Source organism: Indicator indicator, chromosome 5 (genome assembly GCF_027791375.1).
Source record: "Indicator indicator isolate 239-I01 chromosome 5, UM_Iind_1.1, whole genome shotgun sequence".
NCBI classification, from domain to species: domain Eukaryota; kingdom Metazoa; phylum Chordata; class Aves; order Piciformes; family Indicatoridae; genus Indicator; species Indicator indicator.
The window spans coordinates 25,612,217-25,631,184 of record NC_072014.1 but is presented as its reverse complement, the minus strand read 5'-3'; the positions used below and the strand labels follow the sequence as shown (position 1 = coordinate 25,631,184).

At 57.1% G+C, this 18,968-nt stretch overlaps 3 protein-coding genes across 3 annotated transcripts in view; all 3 read right to left on the bottom strand.

Annotated features, from left to right (window-relative positions):
• The window catches only part of NHEJ1 (non-homologous end joining factor 1), a 45,681-nt gene extending 42,360 nt beyond the window's left edge, over positions 1 to 3,321 (bottom strand). The window contains exons 1-2 of the mRNA XM_054381353.1: positions 3,136 to 3,321; positions 2,034 to 2,243 (exon numbers count right to left, since the gene is read on the bottom strand). Coding sequence (XP_054237328.1) covers positions 2,034 to 2,243; positions 3,136 to 3,321 — 396 coding nt within the window. The remainder of the gene's footprint in view (positions 1 to 2,033; positions 2,244 to 3,135) is intronic.
• Positions 3,322 to 6,081: 2,760 nt separating this feature from the next.
• On the bottom strand, positions 6,082 to 10,549 carry SLC23A3 (solute carrier family 23 member 3). Its single transcript, XM_054381081.1, has 12 exons — positions 10,442 to 10,549; positions 10,043 to 10,203; positions 9,457 to 9,551; positions 9,086 to 9,159; positions 8,627 to 8,808; positions 8,362 to 8,485; positions 7,818 to 7,965; positions 7,485 to 7,738; positions 7,203 to 7,308; positions 6,960 to 7,127; positions 6,657 to 6,752; positions 6,082 to 6,474 (listed from the first exon to the last, which is right to left on the bottom strand). Exons 1-12 carry the CDS (start codon positions 10,547 to 10,549, stop codon positions 6,143 to 6,145), a joined length of 1,848 nt encoding a protein of 615 aa, XP_054237056.1. The 3' UTR covers positions 6,082 to 6,142.
• Positions 10,550 to 11,470: 921 nt separating this feature from the next.
• CNPPD1 (cyclin Pas1/PHO80 domain containing 1) lies at positions 11,471 to 18,358 on the bottom strand. Its single transcript, XM_054380996.1, has 8 exons — positions 18,162 to 18,358; positions 17,804 to 17,906; positions 15,170 to 15,251; positions 14,491 to 14,611; positions 14,279 to 14,407; positions 13,981 to 14,042; positions 13,605 to 13,722; positions 11,471 to 13,122 (listed from the first exon to the last, which is right to left on the bottom strand). The coding sequence occupies exons 1-8, from the start codon at positions 18,228 to 18,230 to the stop codon at positions 12,487 to 12,489; spliced, it is 1,320 nt and encodes a 439-aa protein (XP_054236971.1). The 5' UTR covers positions 18,231 to 18,358; the 3' UTR covers positions 11,471 to 12,486.
• Positions 18,359 to 18,968: the final 610 nt, after the last annotated feature.

Below are 18,968 nucleotides of genomic sequence, written 5' to 3'. Positions count from 1 at the left end.
AATGTGCTGGATCCATGCAAGCTTCAGCTCCCCATTGCAGCCCACCATGCCCACCCTTAGCTCATGGCTGAACAAGCCCCATGGAGAGTCCTGGGCACATCTCTTGGCCCAGAGCCAGACTGGGCTGCCCTGATTCTGTGGGCATGTGAAGCAGCCTCCTGCTCATCACCTCCCACAGCCCCTGAGAAGGAGTTTGGGATCCCCATGGCCCAGCATGCCACTTATCTTTGTGGCCAGGCTGAGACCACAGGTGAGAGGACAGCAAGCCCAGAATCACTTGCAAAGCCTTCTCACTCCTGTGGAGAGCCCACCATGAGCTATCCACTTTGCTCATCCCCAGGCACAAGCCACAGAGGTGAGAGCCATCACTTACCCAAATGCTCAGAGGGCACCATTCACTGTGCAGCTGGGATGAGGCAAGCAACAGTTTGCCAGGTGGGTTCTGTGCCTGCCTTGAGCCCCTGGCCAGCTGCTGAGTCGAGGTTAGCAGTCCAGAGTTGGTCCTCATTCTTACATTCACACCAGCCACCCTCAGCATCCTAACTGCTTCTCACCTCATAGGTGCCTCATAGACAACAAGCATGCTTCCAAACAACAGAAAAGAAGCAGCTACCAGCTGGGAGCTCAGGCTTTGCTGCACCTTCTCTTAGAGTAATTTGGGTTGGAAGGGATCTCTAAAGGTCATCTACTCCACCCTCCCTGCAAGTCAGCAGAGACTTCTGCAACTGGATCACGTTGCTCAGAGCCCCATCCAACCTGGCCTTGTATGTTTCCAGGGACAGGGCTTCTACCACCTCTCTGGGCAACTTATAGCAATTTCACCATCCTCATTGTAAAAAATTCCTTCCCTATATCTAATCTAAACCCACCACCTTTTAGTTTAAAGCTGTTACCCCTCATCCTGTCGCAGCAGGCCCTGCTACAAAGTCTGTCCCCATCTTTCTTATACACCCCATTTAAAGTCCTGAAAGGCCACAATGAGATCTCCGTGAGTCATCTCTTCTCTAGGCTGAACCCCAACTCTCTCAGCCTGTCTTCACATGGGAGGTGCTCCAGCCCTCTGATCATATTTATGGTCTCCTCTGGACCTGCTCCAACGCGTTCATGCCTCGTGCTTTCTTCAGCATTCTCAGCTCAGCCTCTGAACCTCTTGCCCCAGGCCGGGCAGTGAGCCCCAGAAGCCAAGCCAGACAGGTGCTCCCCAGTTCAAGCTCGAAGGCAGCCGGGAGCACCGCCGTCCCGCCGTGGTGCCCATGCACCACCAGTCAGGATGGAGAAAGGTCCTGACCCGGAGGACCCGGCGGGTGTCAGGGATATTGGGAACTGCCTCCCGCGGCGGCGCTGCCAGCAGCAAAGCCGCGGGCCCGGCGGCGGGGCTCCTGCCGAGCCCATTAAGCGGGTGCCGGGCGCCCTCTTGTGCGCGCAGGGCCGCAGCGCCCCGGCGGGACAGCGGCGGTCCAGGAGCGGGGCGGACTGCCCAAAACGCTAGGCAGGCTCGTGGAAAGAGCAAGAGCCGAGGAGGGCCGGGGAGAGGCGGCTGTAGTTCACCCTGCCGCGACAGCCGCCCGCAGGCCGATGGGGGCCACCCAGCTCCCTGTGTCCAACCTCAGTGCATGCATCAAAGGAGCAGCGAGCACATCACTGTGCTGTGCGGGGCAGCGTCCCAAAATGCTGCTAGGCCTTTCCTGCCCCTCTGCAAGCCACCAACCAGGGTACCAAAGCCTTAGTGGGAGGAAACAGGGACAGTGAACCCTGGGAGGGGTAGCAGGCAGAGCCAGGCATTCTATATCCACCAGTACAGCCCAGGATCACCCCAAAACCTTGAAAACAATGACAATCCATAACCCCTGGAAACACTCATGGCCAGGTTAGATGGGGATTTGAGCAATCTGGTCTAACGGAAGATGCCCCTGCCCAGAGGGGCAGAGGGGGCTGGAACTAGATGATATTTAAGGTGCCTTCCAACCAAATCACTGTATGACTCTATGAATTTTGGACATGCCCTTCCCCAAACTCTCCGCAGCTTTGCTCACCATCTCTGGAGGTGCAGGGCAGCAGTGGAAGTCCCAGTAGAATGGAAGTCCTGAAAGCTCACTTTTAATGTGCAGGCTGAGGCCACCAGCAACATGGTGGCAGGAGAAAGAGGTGGTGGCATTTGGCTCTCCTGCCAGCAAAGGACTCATCAGCCCGGACAAGTGGCGCAGCAAGGAGGACACATGGACTGTCAGACGTTTATTCAGCTCCTGGGGAAAGGCAAGGTTAGGGGTGCAGCAGCACTGTGGGGAGCTTGGCACTTGGGGAAAACAAACAAAAAAAAAAAAGGCAGCAGAAACTTGAGCACAGAAGGAGCCAAACTACTTTTGCATATCCCAGCACTGCAAAAACCCATCTCTGGGCCTCACCTTCCAGCCCCGTGATAGTACATTCCCCAACAGCTCTCCCAGGTCAGCCAAACTGGAAAAGCTGCCATGACCTGCCAGCCTAGGAGAACTGGGTGATGAGCAAGGTGTAATGGTCCCCACCATACGCCCTATATGCCACCACGTGTAGCGGGCTGGCTGTGAGCTGTCACAGCTCAGCTCACCTGCCAGAGCTAGGGAAAGGTTGCCACTACATGCCCATCCCTTCTGCCACCAGCCACTGAAAACAGCCACTGTGATAGAGGAATGTGGCAGACAGAGGCGACATGCAGGAGCCTGGGCACGCTGGCTAGGGAAACAGGCATGGACCCATATTTTGGGCATTGTGCTGGCAAGACAGTCTGTGGAAGGCTGCACCTGGCTGTGAATGTGAACAGGAGTCTCTCTGCCACTGGTGGGAAGGCAGCCTTGTTTCAAGCCCCTCTGGTCCTGGAGAAACCAGCTGCCCATTCAGCCCACAAGTGAAACAAGTGTGCTGACCTCAGCACACAACCCCTGTGAACACCTGGCTGTCCCAGGCCTGTTAAATAGCTTGGCCCTCTCTCCCAGGAGAAGGGGGCTCGGCTAACGTGGGTGACAGTGCTTCGGCACAGGTTCCCAGGTTGGGTGTTTGCACCCAAGCCCAGTCAAATCCAACAGCTGTTGTGTCACTAAGCTGTCCATGCTCCTCTCCTGCAAGGAGAAAAGGAGGTCCCTGGACTTTCCAGACACTCACCTTAGACCTTTGTCCCACGGCCTCAGAGTTCGTACTCTCGTACCAAACGCTGCTGAGGTCGGAGATCAGCAAGATGTAGCCACTATCCTTGAAGCATGCTTTGGCAAGAAAAGTAGACTTGCCAAAGCAAACAGAAGTCCAGGGCTGTGTCAGGAGGCTGCTCTCCAACTTCTCAGAGCCTTCCATCTGCAAAGGAGCAATCAGGTCTCTGCATCTCTCACCAAGGAATACTCGAGTTTCTGGGGTAGCCTCATGGCTAGTCCCTGCACGATGCCAGCCCCATCTCACAGCCCAGAACTGAGGATGCTCAGTCAATACACAAACGCAGCTCTGCTGAGGGCATTTTAGGGAGCATTGTGCAGGGCAGTTCCTACTCGCGCTCACTGTAAGCATCTCAAATGCACAGTAACGTAACTGCTGCCTTCCCGGCATTATCTGGTCCTTCCCGACATTAATATAGCGAGATTTCTACGTGCAAATTAGCCTTTACGCTGCCGTACTTGCACTCGGGCGGGTAGCAGGATTCTGCAGCCCTCCTCCTGCTCCGACATCCCGTCCCCGGGCTCCGTCCCCTGCCTGCACAAACGCCGGCAGCAGTGAGCTGCCTCCCGCTTCTCCCTGCCTGCCGCAACACTCGGAGCCCAAGCGTCCCCGCGGCGCTTCAGGACCGGGGCCCTGCGGAGCCGTGACATTACCCGAAAGCACGGGAGCAAGCGGGCCAAAGGCTGCCGGGCTCTGCCGAAGCGAGCGGTGCCAGGCCGCGGGCGGGGGCCAGACTACGGCTCCCAGCGTGCTGCGCTCTTCCGCGGCGCGCAGGGCCGGGGCACGCCGGGACGTCCATCACACGTGTCACCGGGAACGGGGGTGGCTGGGGATTACTCCCGGAGCGGGGAGCGTCTGTGTCTGCTCCTTCATCTGCTGAGGACGCCGGGCTGCTGCGTCCCTCCCGAGCTTCCCCCGCCGCCACGGGCGGTGCCACGGCCCAGCCGCTGCGCGGAGCCATGGGAACCGCAGTGCCGTAAGGCTTTGTTCCGTGCTGGCGCCTGTTAGGAAGTGTCCTGTTAAAAGTGCCCAGCCGGGGACAGCCCCCAGGCTGTGGGCACGGTACGGCTCGTAGCGGCGGCAGCAGCTGAGTCTCCTGTTCCTTGGTCTGTGCAGGCACCTGCCCCGCCGCTCTCCCGGGCTTGTGCCGAGATTCAGCTGCTGCGCCCAGGCAAGACCCGCATGGGTGGGGGTGCAGGTGGCTGTGTGCTCTCTTCTCATGGACTGGGTTTACGGGAAGCTGCAGAGCAGGACCACACACACCACCACCCCCTCCACACTGAGCACAGTCTCATCCTTGCCTGGGCACTGATCCCCTCAACCCAGCACCCACGTGCTATGATCCCCATCTGCACCCCATGTATTGAGCTCATCCACCTTGCACCCACAAACCCACCCCCACCCCAGCTGATGCACCCTGAGCCACCGACTTACACCGTATTCACACACACCCCTTCACCTCCTCTCCCTGCCATGAGTCTGTGCAGGCTGCATCTACCCTGAGGTGGGACTGCAGGAGAATCATCCCAGAGGATTTGCATCCCAAGGTGTGGCTGGGAAAGGTGAGAGAAGGCAAGGCTTTGGAGTGCAGGTCCCAGGCAGGGTGCTGGACAGATTGAGTTGCATGGCCAGGTGAAGGGGAAGGTGCAGGAGGGTTTGGGCACAGCTGGAGTGCAGAACCAGGCTGGGATGCAGGGCCTACTCTGGGTTGCTGGCTGGGTGATTCCAGGCTGGGTGCTGCACTCCATGCCCACTGAGTGCACAGGGCCCAGATGGGGAAAGAGGGTTCAGATCCTAGGGGATCTGCCCACACAGTGGCATTATATCTCTCTCACTCCACAGCCACCTTTGGGTGTTCCTGGGCATTGAGGGGGAAGGTTGGGGGTGAGAGGGGTATGTATGTCTCTTGGGACCAGGTGAAAGGGCAACTATGACCTGGAGCTATAGTCCAGCCCAAGCACATTACTATTAGAGACCAGCTCTTTCATTCTCCCTACCCATGTCTGTCCTTCCTTCAAGCTTGTACCTGGGGCCTGCATAAAATCATAGAATCATTAATGCTGGAAAAGGCATCTGAGATCTTCAAATCCAACCATCAAACCTACACCACCATACCCACTAAGTCATATCCCAGAGTGCTACATGCTTTTTGAATACTTTCAGTCATGGCAACTCTACCACTTCCTGGGCGCAGCCTGTTCCAGGGCTTGCATCACCCAAGGGCTCCAAAGCCCCAGACTGCTGGGGTTTTGCGGGCCAGTTCAGACTGGTAGAGGCAATACAGTACCCTACCCACGGACTCTGATCTGCTGGAGCAACAAGCAAGGCTAGAGCAGACTCTGCTGCAGTTGGTGTACCTAGGCAGCAGTAGGAAACAATCCAAGCGCTGAGCTTACTCATGGAGGGCAAAGGCAATGTTTTGTTCCCCAGAGAAATATCTGGGTAGCAGTTAAGCATCAAGAAGTGTTGGGACCAACACATTGTAGGTGAAAGTAGGTTTACTGTTTTGAGGAACTGAACTGAGCTGTACCCCCACACTGGGACATACTAGTGTGCCAGAGCCAGCACATTAGTATATACCTGGGGTCATGAGCATCAAGGGGACATGGGCAAAGCTGGGACACAGCCCTGAGGAGATGGAGAGCCAGCCCTTCCTCTAAGCACAGTGCCAACTGGTGTGCAGAGTCTAGGGTCACCCTCCTCAGGGTGCCAGGAAAGAGTAGGTTGTCATCTCACAGGCAATCCCTGGCTGGAAAGGAAACCCCTGGGAAGTGTAAAGTTTGCTGAAGGTTTTTATAGCTCTCTCCCAAGCAGGGAACTGAAGTTTATGCTGGGAGCATGGAGGCACAGCTTCTGTCCACATAGGCTTCAGAAACAAGGAACAAAGTGGCTTGCAAGCTGCCTTGGGGGCACAGCCGTGTCCTCCATGAGGTGCCTCCACACTGCAGGATCAGGCCCTGGTATATCATGCAGGCATCTCTGTTTCACTCAGCCTCCTGGCTGACTGCAGCTCCCCTGATCCAGGTTTTGGGAGCAACTGTGTCCCTTCCCCAGGAGCAGTAGTCCCTTCCTCGGTAGAATGGCTGCCCTCCTCCTCTTTCTCATTCTCTTCCTCATTCCCTGGGCAGAGGAAACAGCAGAGGAAGGCTTTGCAGGAGGATGGCAGCAGCCTTCTCAGCCCAGCAGGGAGGCCATAGCCCTGGCTGGCTTCACTCTTCTCTCCACAGGGGTGGTGATGGCCTGTGCCAGCTTTCCACAGTGCCAGCTCAGGCAGCAGCCCTCTCTCCTCCAGGGTTCCTGCAAGCAGGGCAGTAGACACTGAGATGAGAGTTCCTTCCTCTGGCTGCATACTCCTGGCCCACATCAGCCCCAGTATGCTCAGCAGAGCTGCTTGAATGCAGAGCCAGTGGTATTGGGACAATCCCGTGGTCAGGTCCAGCCCTCAGTGCTCATGTAGAGCACCTAGGGCAGTCCCTCACCTGAGACTGTGTTCTCCAGGAAAAATGACAAGAGGCCAGTTAAGAAGACAGGCACCATGAGCAGGGAGAGGAAGAGGAGGTCCAGGGGCACCCAACCTGCAGGGACAGTGGTAGAATCACCCAGAACATCTCAGCCCAGCAGTGGGAAATGGGCATGAACTGCTGTTTCTTTCAAACTTAAGGGTTTGAAGGGGCAGCTGGCTGCTGCTGTGAGCTGACCCAGCCTCCCAGGACATCAAAGGTGTGTGGCCACCATGCCATGTGGTCCAAGGCTTTGCCTTGCCTGAGGAATATCCCTGCTACCTGTAGCCAGGTGAGCTGGAGCTATGCTGAACCACCGCGGCACCAAAAGTGCCATGAACATGGCAAAGCCAACGATGAAGATGTTCCTCCCCGAGTCGATGTCCGCGTACTGGAAGTAGGAGATCCCCGTGCCCACAGCCACAGCGTAGGTCACACAGAGCACCCCTCCTGTGGGGCGCATGAGTCAGGCAGCACCAGGCAGCCTGCAGGTACTGCAGTACAGGGGAAGGGCAGGGTACCCACCGTGAACAGCCAGCGGGATGCGGGTGAGGAACTCTGCCAGCCTTGGCGACATGCCCAGCACCACGCATGCCACCGCGCTTACTTGCACAGAGAGGCAAGAGCCAGCCTGGCAGAAAGAAGGACAGGAAAGGAAGAGGAGCATCATCCTGCACTCTGTCCCCATCATCCTTTTACACAGACCTGCATTTTCCAGTGCCAGCCCATTAACAGCCTGGCCCTCCACACCTCCTGCTCCACTGCCTCTGCATTCCTTGTTGATCTTTCTAACCCCCCCGGGCATACCTGTGTGAGGCCAGTGGTGCAAGTGTTGGCAATGCTGGCAGCTGTGCCCCCTGGGGTGCCCAGCAGCCCTGCCAGGAGGCTGCCCAGCCCTTCCATGCAGAGGCCCCGATTGCAGGCATGGGCAGGTAGCATCGGGGCTTGCAGCAGCCTCCTGCAGAGCATGTAGCAGCCCACCGAGTTCATGCTGCAGCCAATGGCCATGGCAATGCCCACTGCCAGCGTCCGGGGGGTGAGCAGCGGCCACCTCCACTCACCTACAGCAAAGGGAGAAGGGTGATAGAACCCCTGACCAAAGACAGATAGTTGTCTGCACTCAGCTCTGCTGCCCCCCACCTGCGTAGGGGATGCGGACCCAAGGGGCATGGAAGGTGCTGTTGGCCCAGGACAGTCGTGCCATGGCCAGGTCCAGTGATTCCCAGGGAATGTGGAGGTGGCTGAGGATGGCACAGATGATGCAGACGCCAGCAAATGGGAGCAGTACCTGCAAGGCAGCAAGGGGACACTTAACAGGGGTCTTCCCTGCCTGCCCTGGCCAGCACCCCATCAGCTATGTTCCAGACAGCAGGTCCCTGTCCTGTTATCTCTCCCAAAGAGCCATACCACATCTTCCCTTACACCTGCAGGGAGCATCCCAGGCTCTGCTGCTTTAGCATCCTTGAGTGTAGATTCCCTGCACTCCTTCAGCAGCACCCAGGACCTGCTGCATCAGGACTTCTCAACCCCGCCTCTGCCCCCAGAACCCCAGGGCCGCTGGGTCTTACCAAACCCAGAGAGGTGCGTAGAAGCCCCTGTCCCTGGAAACCCTGCACTGAAAAGCCAAAAGCCTGGGAGAGAAGCCTGGGTACAGAAGGGAGCAGGGGCAGACAAGCCACAGTACCGAGAAGGTGCGCAGGGTGGGGACAGATGGCTCTGTGGAGCACCCTCGAGCCTGGGACAAGGCACAGAAGGGCAGGCGGCAGGACCCCAGGTGCTGAGAGAAGGTGACAGCAAGGAGCATGAGCCTAGAAGACAGAGCACAAGTCACTACACAGCATTACAACGATGGGGTCCCAAATGTGTACTGTGGCTATGTCCCATTCTGTCCCCAAGGTGAAAGAAAGCCCTGGGGGCTGCACAACAGTGTGGCCCCTGGGCTCACATACAGCAGCGCTATCCCCCAGCTGGTGGAGCAGAAGAAAGCAGCCTCCTTGTACGCAGACAGCCCAATGATGGAGAGGCTGGGAGCCAGGACCATGGGCCCACAGTGCCTGGCTGCCCACCCGCACACACCGGACACTCCCAGCACCAGCTGAACCAGCCCAGAGACCAGCACAGCTCCAGAGACCTGTGAGGAGAAAGGATGAGACCCATGGGCAGGATACATGGAGAACAGCCCACACGCCCTTGGCCACACTCCCACCGCTCCACTAGCATCATTTGCTCCACTCACCCCAAGCCCAGGGGAACATGTGCACCCACATGCACCACAATTCCCATTTGCACATTCCCTTGTATCCCCACTATTCATGGCAATCCCCAGGGGTGCTGGAAAAGGGACTGAGCGACAACCTGCTGGTGGAGCAGGAAGACTGAGACCCCCAGCCCAGCCCAGGATCACCCACCTCTCGAAGTGAGGCAGCCCAGCTCCCTGTGACAGTGCAGCGCGGTGCACGACACACGCTGGCCACGGCCGTGCCTGGAAGGGAATTTTGGAGGGATGTGATGCACACGGATGCTGGGCTCGTGGAAGAGTATGCAGCACAGAGGCTGCTGGTGGAAGAAGGACCAGTGTTCCATCATCTCTCTCCCCGGAGAGGTGACCAGATGTATTGTGGGTGCACTTAGGAGTGAGTGAGGTGCTGTGCACCATCACCAGAGGGGCCCTTGCTACCCCTCATCCCTACCCTGTGTACCAGGCACCTTGTCACTGCCATTCCCTGGGCACCGGCATGGCCCAGGCCCTGCAGGACACAGGCTCCAGGTCTGTCCTCACCATTCCTGTCGGTACTGGCACCAAGGGACAGGTGGGAGCTCAGCACCATAGCAGGGACGAGGTACTCGAAGGATGGGACTTGAACCAGCGGCAACCTGGGAAAGAGGACAGCAAGGGTATGTAAGTGAGGAAAGAGGGGACAGGGCTGCTCCCAAAGCCCTCGCTACCAGGGGAGCAAAGAGTAAGAAGGGAAGATGAGGAAATGCCAGAGTGGCAGATCACCTCATACCCCAGTGCCCTAGCACATCCTAAGTGGCAGCACACAGGGTGTTTGCCAGACCACACACCCAGCCCCTGTGAGAGGCACAGGGAGCATAGGCACCAGATGGTCTGGAAGAGTTGCACATGCTGCTGGAGCAAGCCAGCAAGAGGCTAGAGGGAAAGCACAGCACAGGAGGATGGAGTGATGACAGGGAGGGGGACAGCAGGACAGCCATGCAGGGATGCATGGCAAGATGTTGTCCTTGTCTCCCTTCCCATCTCCAGCAGCCTGTCTTCCCACAGTCTAGGAAGGGATTGCCATGCCTTGCCATGGCATCACCATCCTCCTAGCGACAGCTACATCCACTTTGTCCCACTTGCTCACCGGCTCCCCAGGGTGGTCTGCAGCAGCGTGGACATGCCACAGGCAAAGAGGCTTTGTGCCAATAGCTCGCCAGTGGTCTGGGCGTGGGGCAGCTCCTCAGGCAGGGTGGGCAGCAGGAGGAAATGGAAGATGCAGAGCAAGGAGGCCTGCACAGCCAAGTGCTGTGTGGGGAAGAGAGGAGGTGGTCATGACTCTCTGCAACACCCAGAGATGCAGCCTCCCATGCCCAGCCCCCCTCCAAGTGGGTACAGAACCCACCACTCCTCTCCCAGCACACCCTGGCCAGAGCCCCAGGCACCCTTTACCTGGCAGGATGTGACCCCTGTCTGCCACCTGAGAGGATTCTAGCCCTCTCGCCACCATCCCACCTGTTTGGCTGTTCACTGTGGTCCCCTTTACCTGAAGGGCTAAGCAACAGCTCAGCATCCAGGAACACATCTTCTGTGGGGAGCAGGATGCAAACACAGGGCTTCCGGCACTAGGCACTCCACGGTGGCCCCCATTCATGCTGCTGCCTCCCTGCACCACTCCCAGGTTGTGGAGTGGAGGAGGTGGACTGGCTCTCACCTTCCCCCACCCCAAGGGCTCTTCACAGCCCTTGCACAGCTGAACTTCCACCTTCTGCGGGAGCTGACCCAGTGTTAGCCATTAACCTGAGTTGGTAAGTAACCTGCTCTTGGGGCCAGGAATGCAAGTGTCACCCTGAGTTGTCACCACAAGGGCCAAGCGACAGTAACCCATGGCCAGGACACTGGACATTGTTACAGTGCCAGCTGCCCATGTCCCATCCCTGCCCCTTGTGTTACACATGGCAGGGTCTGTGTGGGTCACAGCACAGATACATCTTCACCTGCTTGGAGCATTCGCACCACTAGCATCCTTCAGCTCCAGCATGCCCCACTGGTACTTGTTCATCCCCAGCACAGTATCTCTCTGCCCTACTGGTCCAGTCCTTCCTCACCACCCAGTCCCGAGGAGCTCATTAAAGCCTGTACAGCACTCCCCACCCCCATGCCTTGCCATTCTCCTCTGTGGATGCTGCACCCAGATCAGGAGACTCTCCAATGGGTCTCTACTATATCCCAAGCTCCTAGGAGGAGGGAATTGAATTCTGCCATCGGGCAAAGATGTCAGGGACAAGAGCTACCCACGTTGTTCAGAATGCTCCCAAGGAAGCACAGACAGAGGATGCTCATGTTTTTGTCACAGGGCAGATGTGGCTGTGCCAGCAACAAGTGCAATCCTGCCAAGTCCTTGCTGCTTAGGGTTCACTCATTAACTGTACAGACTTAGGAGAGCAAAGAACAGTGCAAACCAGGCATTCTACATATTCTCCAGGATGAAACTTTTTTTGCCCACTGCCCCTGCCCTCCCCAGGCACCAGACCGCATGCACCTCTTGTCACCAGAGAGCCTGGTCCCTCTTGAGTATTGCAGAGATGGCCTCACAGTACTCATAGGCCACTTGCAACACAGCTCTAAGAATAAGCACAGCTGCAGGGATGGGGCTCTGCACTGGGGTAGGCATTCTGCCAGCGTGCAGGGGCTCAGCAGGATCAGGCAGGCACACAGCAAGAACTACTTTTATTGGAAGAGATTTGCATCTACAAAAGAGTGAAAAACAGGTGTAAAATCCACAGTAGAAATAAGGGGCATCAAGAGCTGGTCTGGTCAGCAAGTCAAGATGCCTTCTCCCCACCCCAAGGAGCAGTCAGGCACTGTTTGCTCACAGACACAGGCAGCTGGGGTTTGGGATAGGGTCACAGAGCACCCTAGCTTCTAAACACCCAACACAAGTAGGATAAGGAAACTCAGTCTTAACCACACCTCTCTACTTCTAAGCCTGGTGAGGCACAGCCACACTGGAGTCTCTTCTTGGTGTGATCCTTGTGCTTTCCAAGGAATGACCTGGCAGCCCCCAAGGGGAATTGCTGCTATACCCAGCCAGCTCAGGTTGCTTGCTCCCCTCTCCTTCAACCTCTTTTCCCCTCACCCAGGGACCCCATCTCCTCCTGGAGCAGTCTGCCCCCTCACTGGTGTCCCTGCCTCAGGCCCTCCACCCTTCACACACAGCTCCGGCATCCTACATCCCACACACCACCTTTGCTTAGCAACACTGAGGTCCACCCACTTGCTATAGGAACAGGCACAGCATCCCCCTTCCCTTAGCACCGCAGCCCAAGGGCACCCAGTTTCCACTTTCCATTTAGTAGGTTCCCACCGCAGCACATCAACAGCAATCCCAAATCTGCCCCAAAGACACTCCAGCAGCCCCAAAATTGAAGAACACCCCTGCCCTGGATAAGAGGGAACACAAATGCTGGTTTAAAAATAACACAGGAACCTCCAGCCCCATACAGTCCCAGGGATCAGGGGTCCCAGAAGTGCAAAGAAGTGAGTTGTGCCACACAGGGAGGGAAGGAAAGAGGTTGCTGCCCCATGCTCCTAACTGGGAAAAATGAAGCTCTTGATTCTGCTGAGATCCATGGCAGTGTGCAAGGAGCACTGCCTCAGCCCCAGGGGGTCCAGCCAGTCCTTGCGGTTGGGGGCTGCATCCCACACGGGGCTTGCACTGGCGGAGCATGCATGGCAGCGCAGTGCTGGGGGAGCTGGAAGCACGGTGAGTCCGAAGGGTCCAGGCTGGCCGGCAGCTGTGGCGGGGCCGGTGCGGTTCCATCTCTCACAGGCAGTGGGCACTCTCCAGAAAGGGCCTTGCGGGGGGCTCTTGTGCTGGGCTAGATCAGGAGCCTTCGGGTAGGACAGCGCTGTCATCACGCTGCCCCACAGGTACAGCGCCGTCGCCATGACATCCCCACGCCGCCGCTCCTCGGTCAGCCCGCTCTCCCCCAGGCAACGGGTGCTGCTGTTGGCTGGGGAGATGTCAGGCAGCTTGGGCTGGGCCTGGTCTGGAGATGGGGCTGGCTGGGCATCCAGCCGGCAGCTGCCCTCCTTGGGGAACAGTGCAGGCTGGTGGGCTGCAGGGCTGACACTCCTTGTGCACACAGCCCGGTGCACCACAGTGACGGAGGCGAAGACAGCGGCAAAGCCAGTCAGGTACACCACACCCAGGAGACAGGCCAGCTGCAGGGAAGCCAGTGGTTAGCCCAGAACCCCCCCACCAGCACTCCACAGCCAGCCACAACCCAAGCATGGCTGTGCATCGACCCAGTAGCCACAACGGCAAATGGCAGCAGCGTGGCTGAATGCCAAGGAACAAGCAGCCATAATGAGTGGGGTTGGCACACAGCCTGTTCAGAGCAGGGCCTAAATAGCACAAAACAAAACAGGAACCTAACAGTTTCTGTTTAAATCCCTAACTAGCACCCAGTTCCCTTCATGCCTCCACCATGATCTCATGACTCCAGGGGCTGTGGATCAGGGCATAGACTAAACCAGCAACAGGCTGCAGTGCCTTAGGCAGCACAGCTACAAATCAGCATCTTCTGGCTTCTGACAACTTCCCTTTCCAAGAGGAAACAAACTAAGCTGCTGCTCCCAGTGAAAAACCCCTCCAAACCCATGGTTCCGTACTCTGGCTAGTAACTGGCAGCCCACATCCTTACCTTTACCACTTGCTGGTAGAATTGGGCCAGCATATGCTGCCACATAGACTGCTCCATGAGGGCACACAGATCTGTGTAGGTGAACCAGCCACGCCACATGCCCTGCTTTTCTGCCACACTGCAGGAAAAAAAACAAAGAAAAAAAAAGAGAAAGGGAATGGTGGATGTGGCATGGACCTTCCTGATCAAAGAAGCTTCAGCGAAGACAGGCTTGGAGAAGGCCCTGCTTAAGCTCTGCAGAAAGAAGCTGCAGAGCCTAGCAGAGCCTTGCAGGTACCCTAACCTCTTACTGCACTGCAGCAGGGTTAGCTCTTTGCAGAAGCAGAGTCAGGGCTGCACAGCAGATGAAAGGCTCACCCCCATCCCACACACCTACCGTCCTTCCAGCCAGCTCAGCACTTCAAACAGTTCTCGTGGATCTGTGTAGAGACTCCAGTCCTGTGGGGACAGAAGTGAAAGGTCAGTGCAGGCCACCCAGCACCCAGACACATTCTTCCCTATTTTTGGTAGGAGTATGTGGGGGAAAACCAAACCAAACCAAACCAAAAAATAAACAAAGCCCCCAAACAAACTAAAACAACCAAAAACCCTACAAAACAGAGATCCAGACTCACCTCAGTGCCTCCTTTCCCCCCCCCTGTGAAATAGCTGCCCACAGCGACAGCCTTACTTACAATGGCACTCAGGAAGTTCATCTCCAGTGTGTTCATGGTCTGGACATCCACCTTCCCTGCTGCTCCCCACTCATCATTGAACACCTCCTCCTCCTCACCCTCATCATACAGGTACTTACTAGCAACCATCTAAAAGGAGCACAAAAGACAGGACCTCAGTGTTCCCTGCACTCTTCCAGGCCTCTCTCCAAATCCCAGATCACACTGCTTACCATGGAGATCAGGAAGAGGTCTGAAGATGAAATCTGCTGGAGGTATTCGGGGTTCCGGTGCCGGAGTCTCTCAATATAAACCAGTGCCAGCATCATGGAGCAAGGTGAGATGCAAGCTTCCCTGTGGGACAGGTGCAGGACCAAACTGAATGTTATCTGTATGCTACAAACATCCCAGTCACCGTGGCACAACTTGGCTGCTCCCTGCCCACGTAGGTAGTGGGGGAGGTTTAGTAGCCAGCTCGATATGTCCCAGCCTTGCCACTTCCCTGATGGCTGTCCTGAGCTGCAGCAAGCAGAAGTGCAGGAGATGTAGGGTGGAGAGCAGAAAGCCCAGACTCTTGTCCCCAGACACAGCCAGCTCCAAATTGAGCAACCCTGCCTGCAGCCAGGCACATTGAGAGGGCTTCGCTGCCTAGAGCGGACCTAGGGTTCAGAACAGCCTACCCAGCGAGCTGCAGATGCAGTCAGTACAGACTCCTGGTAACAAGAGCACCCCAGAGCAGAGCCAAACTGAAGCAGGCCTGGCTGTGTCAGGAAGCCACTGTGCCTGCTGGCCTTGCCACCTGCCCCCAGCTCCTCTTGGACACTAATCAGGCCTAAGTACAAAGCTAGTGCTGGCCCAGGGGAACAGAAGTGAGTAAACACAGGACATGTAAGGATAAGGCTTGCTTCTTACCGAGATACATGAGAGACATATTTCTTCTGAAGTCTGCGGATAGGGCTGGGAGCCACCTTCTGCAGCAGCTCCACAGCAATATCTAGGACAAAAGAGCAGCAAAAGAGTTTAGCCCCATATGACACAGTGCACCCCCACCTGTCCGCTTCTCTCCACAAGACTACTGAGTCTTAGTGTTTGCTCAGCCCCTTGAGTTTGATTTAAACTATGAAGGTAGGACAGGCCTTAACAGAAGTGAGAGATGAGGGAGGAACAAATAAATAGGCAGGACAGCCAGACCAAAGCAGGAAGAAGATGCAAGTGTCCAAGGCCCAGTGGCAGTGCCAGATCCAGCTTAGCATGTCTGCGTCACGGGGAGTTACCAGCAGTCAGCTGCACAGAGAGGCTAACACCCTCTCTTCACCCCACAGGACCTCAGGCTGCCCCGTCAGAGGCTTTGCAGAACCCAATGTCAACACCTCATCTTCCCAGTCCTTCGCTGCCCTCCAACCAGCATCCTTGTCTTCCAGAGCTCATCACTGCTGATCCAGCTTTCCCAGTGCCCTCAAGATGAAGACAGAAAACATGTCCCTGCAAGCAGGAGCCTGAAGATAGTGAAAGGGTATAGAAGCAGCAATATGGTATAACTGCAGCTCATCTGAGCCCCTTTCCCCTGTGCTCACTCATTTCTCTCAGCATTCAATCGCTGAAAAGGCCAGAGAATGAGGGATGCTGGCAGATGGCTTCAGTGGCTCCCATCTCACTTCTCAACATGATAGGACCAGCTGGGAGCATCCCAAACAGCATTACAGTCTGGTGCTTGGCAAGAAGCGTTTGAGAGGCAACTCAGCTCCATTTTGCTGCTGAGTCCTTGGCTGACAGACGAGAGCAGAGCTCATCCCAGCACCCTTGTGTTTCCAGGTCCTTGGATAAGTGTCACCACACAACCTATTCTCTCCACATCTCTTTTCCATCCCTCCAGCAATTAAGAGAATGGCTGCAGCCCCACAGTAATTACTTGCCCAAGAGCAGCCACTAAGCTCAGAAACACCCTGCTCTAAGTGACCTCTCCAGTGGTCATTCCAGCCACACTACTGCTAAGATCCACAGACAGGTAGAGACAGCTCCAGAAACCCTCTTAGCCTTTCACTCTGCTTCTGCTCTTTCTGCCCTGCTTGGTCACCCTTGTATCACACCAGATAACAGAGGCAGCAGTGATGCCTTGAGTGATGGAAAGTACATGAGGCCATTCAGGCTCTGTCCCAAAGTGAAAACTGATTCTTCAGCCCATAAATCCAAGCCATGACAGCATGTCCTGTGTCAGAGGGAATGGAGAGCAGCTCACTGCTGTGCCCATCTCACAGCCACATCACACTGTGGGTGGTTATAGTTCTTATCTGCAAGGAACAAATTCACTTTTCAAGCTCTCTCCTCAGCCAGCTCTGTACTGCCTCCTGCAACAGCCCCCAATGCCAAAGACCTTTTCCAGGCCTCCTGCTATTCTAAACTCTCTCCATCATTGCCTCTATCTTGTTTGAAGAACAGCACCATAAACTTGTAACTCAGCACACAGCAACAGCACATCTGTACCAAGCAGATGCCATAGCCCTAGGTCCTGTTTTTTTGACAGCAACTGATAGCAGCTGGTGAAGGAAGGCTGTAAGAGCAGATAAGACCACAGAGATATTCTCTGCATGTTGCTCTCACCCCCAGCTGCTAGAATTAAGGCATTTCCTGGGTGTGAGGCAGTTTTTACAGTTAATTAATAGCTTTCAACAGTCTTCTACCACAAACACGCCCTTTGAACTTGCTACGCTGGTAACATCCAGTGAAACAGTCCTGTCTCACACTTGGGTGTTATGCCAGCCCCAAAGATGAGCCACGTGCCTCCCTCACACTGCCCATGTCAGAACTCATGACTCCCAACTATGTCCATGCAGCTGGCTGCCCTGCCTGGCCCTGCTGTCACGTGCCCAGCATCCCCCTCCTTGCTGAGGTACATCACACGCAGCCTCTTGGAGACTTCAGATTGTTTCCTCAAATCTGTCACAAAAGTTCTGAATGCAAACATGCTTCTCCACTTGCTCAACATCCTCTGCAAGCTGTACAAGCATTCAGCTAATGGAAACATTAATACGACCACACTGTGAAGGCCTTCTAGCAAACCACTGCTTGCCCCTTACCACTCCTCTCCACCATCACCAGCACGAGCTCCTTGGCCTCAACTCTACTGCATGTTTCAATAGAAAAAAAGAGGATGTGATTCAGACAAACATGCAGCAGGAATTTGTTCCCTTGGTTCTCACAACTACAAGTTAAACTCCCTGGTACTTTGCAGAGAACAAGAAGCTGTCCTAGACACACCTCATCAGGGACAGGGATAAAGACTTCACTTCCAAGGAATTCTCATACAACCTAAAGGACTCTGCACACCACTGAGGTGCCAAAAACACAGAAGTGGGCCAGGCAGGGCAATAAAGCAGAGAGCAGGAGCTACGAGGCTCTGGCACCCTGCCTGCCATGCAAAGCGAGGGAGGCTAGGCAGGGGAGGGATTTGGCACTGGGGAAGGAACAGGTGACCTGTTGGTCTCAGCCCCTGGGCTACTTCCAACCCCCTTGACTCAGCATTCCCATTTGAGGAGGCTCAGAACCCACCTGCCACGGGACTGGAGAGATTATCCAGGCTGCAGTCTTTGTCCCAGCCATAATAGAGACGCTTCCGCACCCTCTCGCTCAGCTTCTGGTGCCTGGGCAGGAACTGCGGGCAGACAGTGGGGACGTAAGAAACGCCCTGAGCGCTCCCTACACCGGACTCTCCACCCCAGTCATGCCAAGGGATACAACAGGCCCGGCACGGCCCCCAGTAGCTCATCCGGAGGCTCGGGTGTACGGTCACACGGGGCCTTTAGGGCTAGGGCTAATGTGGAGTGGTACACAGCCGTGGCCTGTGGAGGTGCAGACCCGAGGACACGGGGATCACCGGGCACCACCGGGGTGTCCCGGGGAGACTCACCGTGAACTCCTGAAATCCGCTGAGGGAGAATGTGCCCTCTTCGTCCAGCAGCAGCCCGTCCATCTCCATCCCTCCTGCTCGCCCCCGGGACAGGGGCTGCCAGGTCCCGTCCGGTAACCGACGGGTGCCGGCTCTCCTCTGGGATGCTGGGGTGCTGCGAGGCCGGATGCAATGACCAAGGTGCAGGCCGCAGCAACCCCGCCCGGGCCGAGCCCTGCCTCCCGCCTTCTTCTTCCGGTGCAGAATGCACCATTCCGCTCTGCCTGGACGCACGCGCGGCCGGTCCCGTCACCCCCCCCCCCCCCCACCCCCGCCCTGCCGCGGGGCGGGCTGCTCATGCGCGCGGCGCCAGCGGCCGCCGGTCCGGTCCCCCTCAGGCGGTGCCGCCCGCCCCGGCCGGTGCAGCGCTCGCCGCCACTGGTGACAGCGGCCCCTCCCTCTCCCCCTCCCGCAGCCATGGCGAGCGGCCGGGCCGAGGAGGCAGCGGCGGCTGCGGCCGAGGAGGAGGAGGAGGAGGCGGCAGCGGCGGCGGCGGCGCGGCTGGCGGCGGCGCTGCGGCAACGGCTGCGGGGCTGGGAGGCGGCGCTGGCGGCGGCGCAGCGGCTGCTGGTGTGGGAGAGGCCGCTGCACAGCCTGGTCACTGCCGCTGCGCTCGGCGGGGCCCTGTGGTGAGCTGGGCCGGGGGGGGGGGCCGGGCGGGCGGCGGGTGCTGCCCAGCCGAGGCTGCGCAGGCCGGGCGGGTGGCTCTCGGGATGCTGCCTGGCCAGCTCTTGGCAGGGGCTGTTCGTGAGCCTTCGGGGTCGAGGG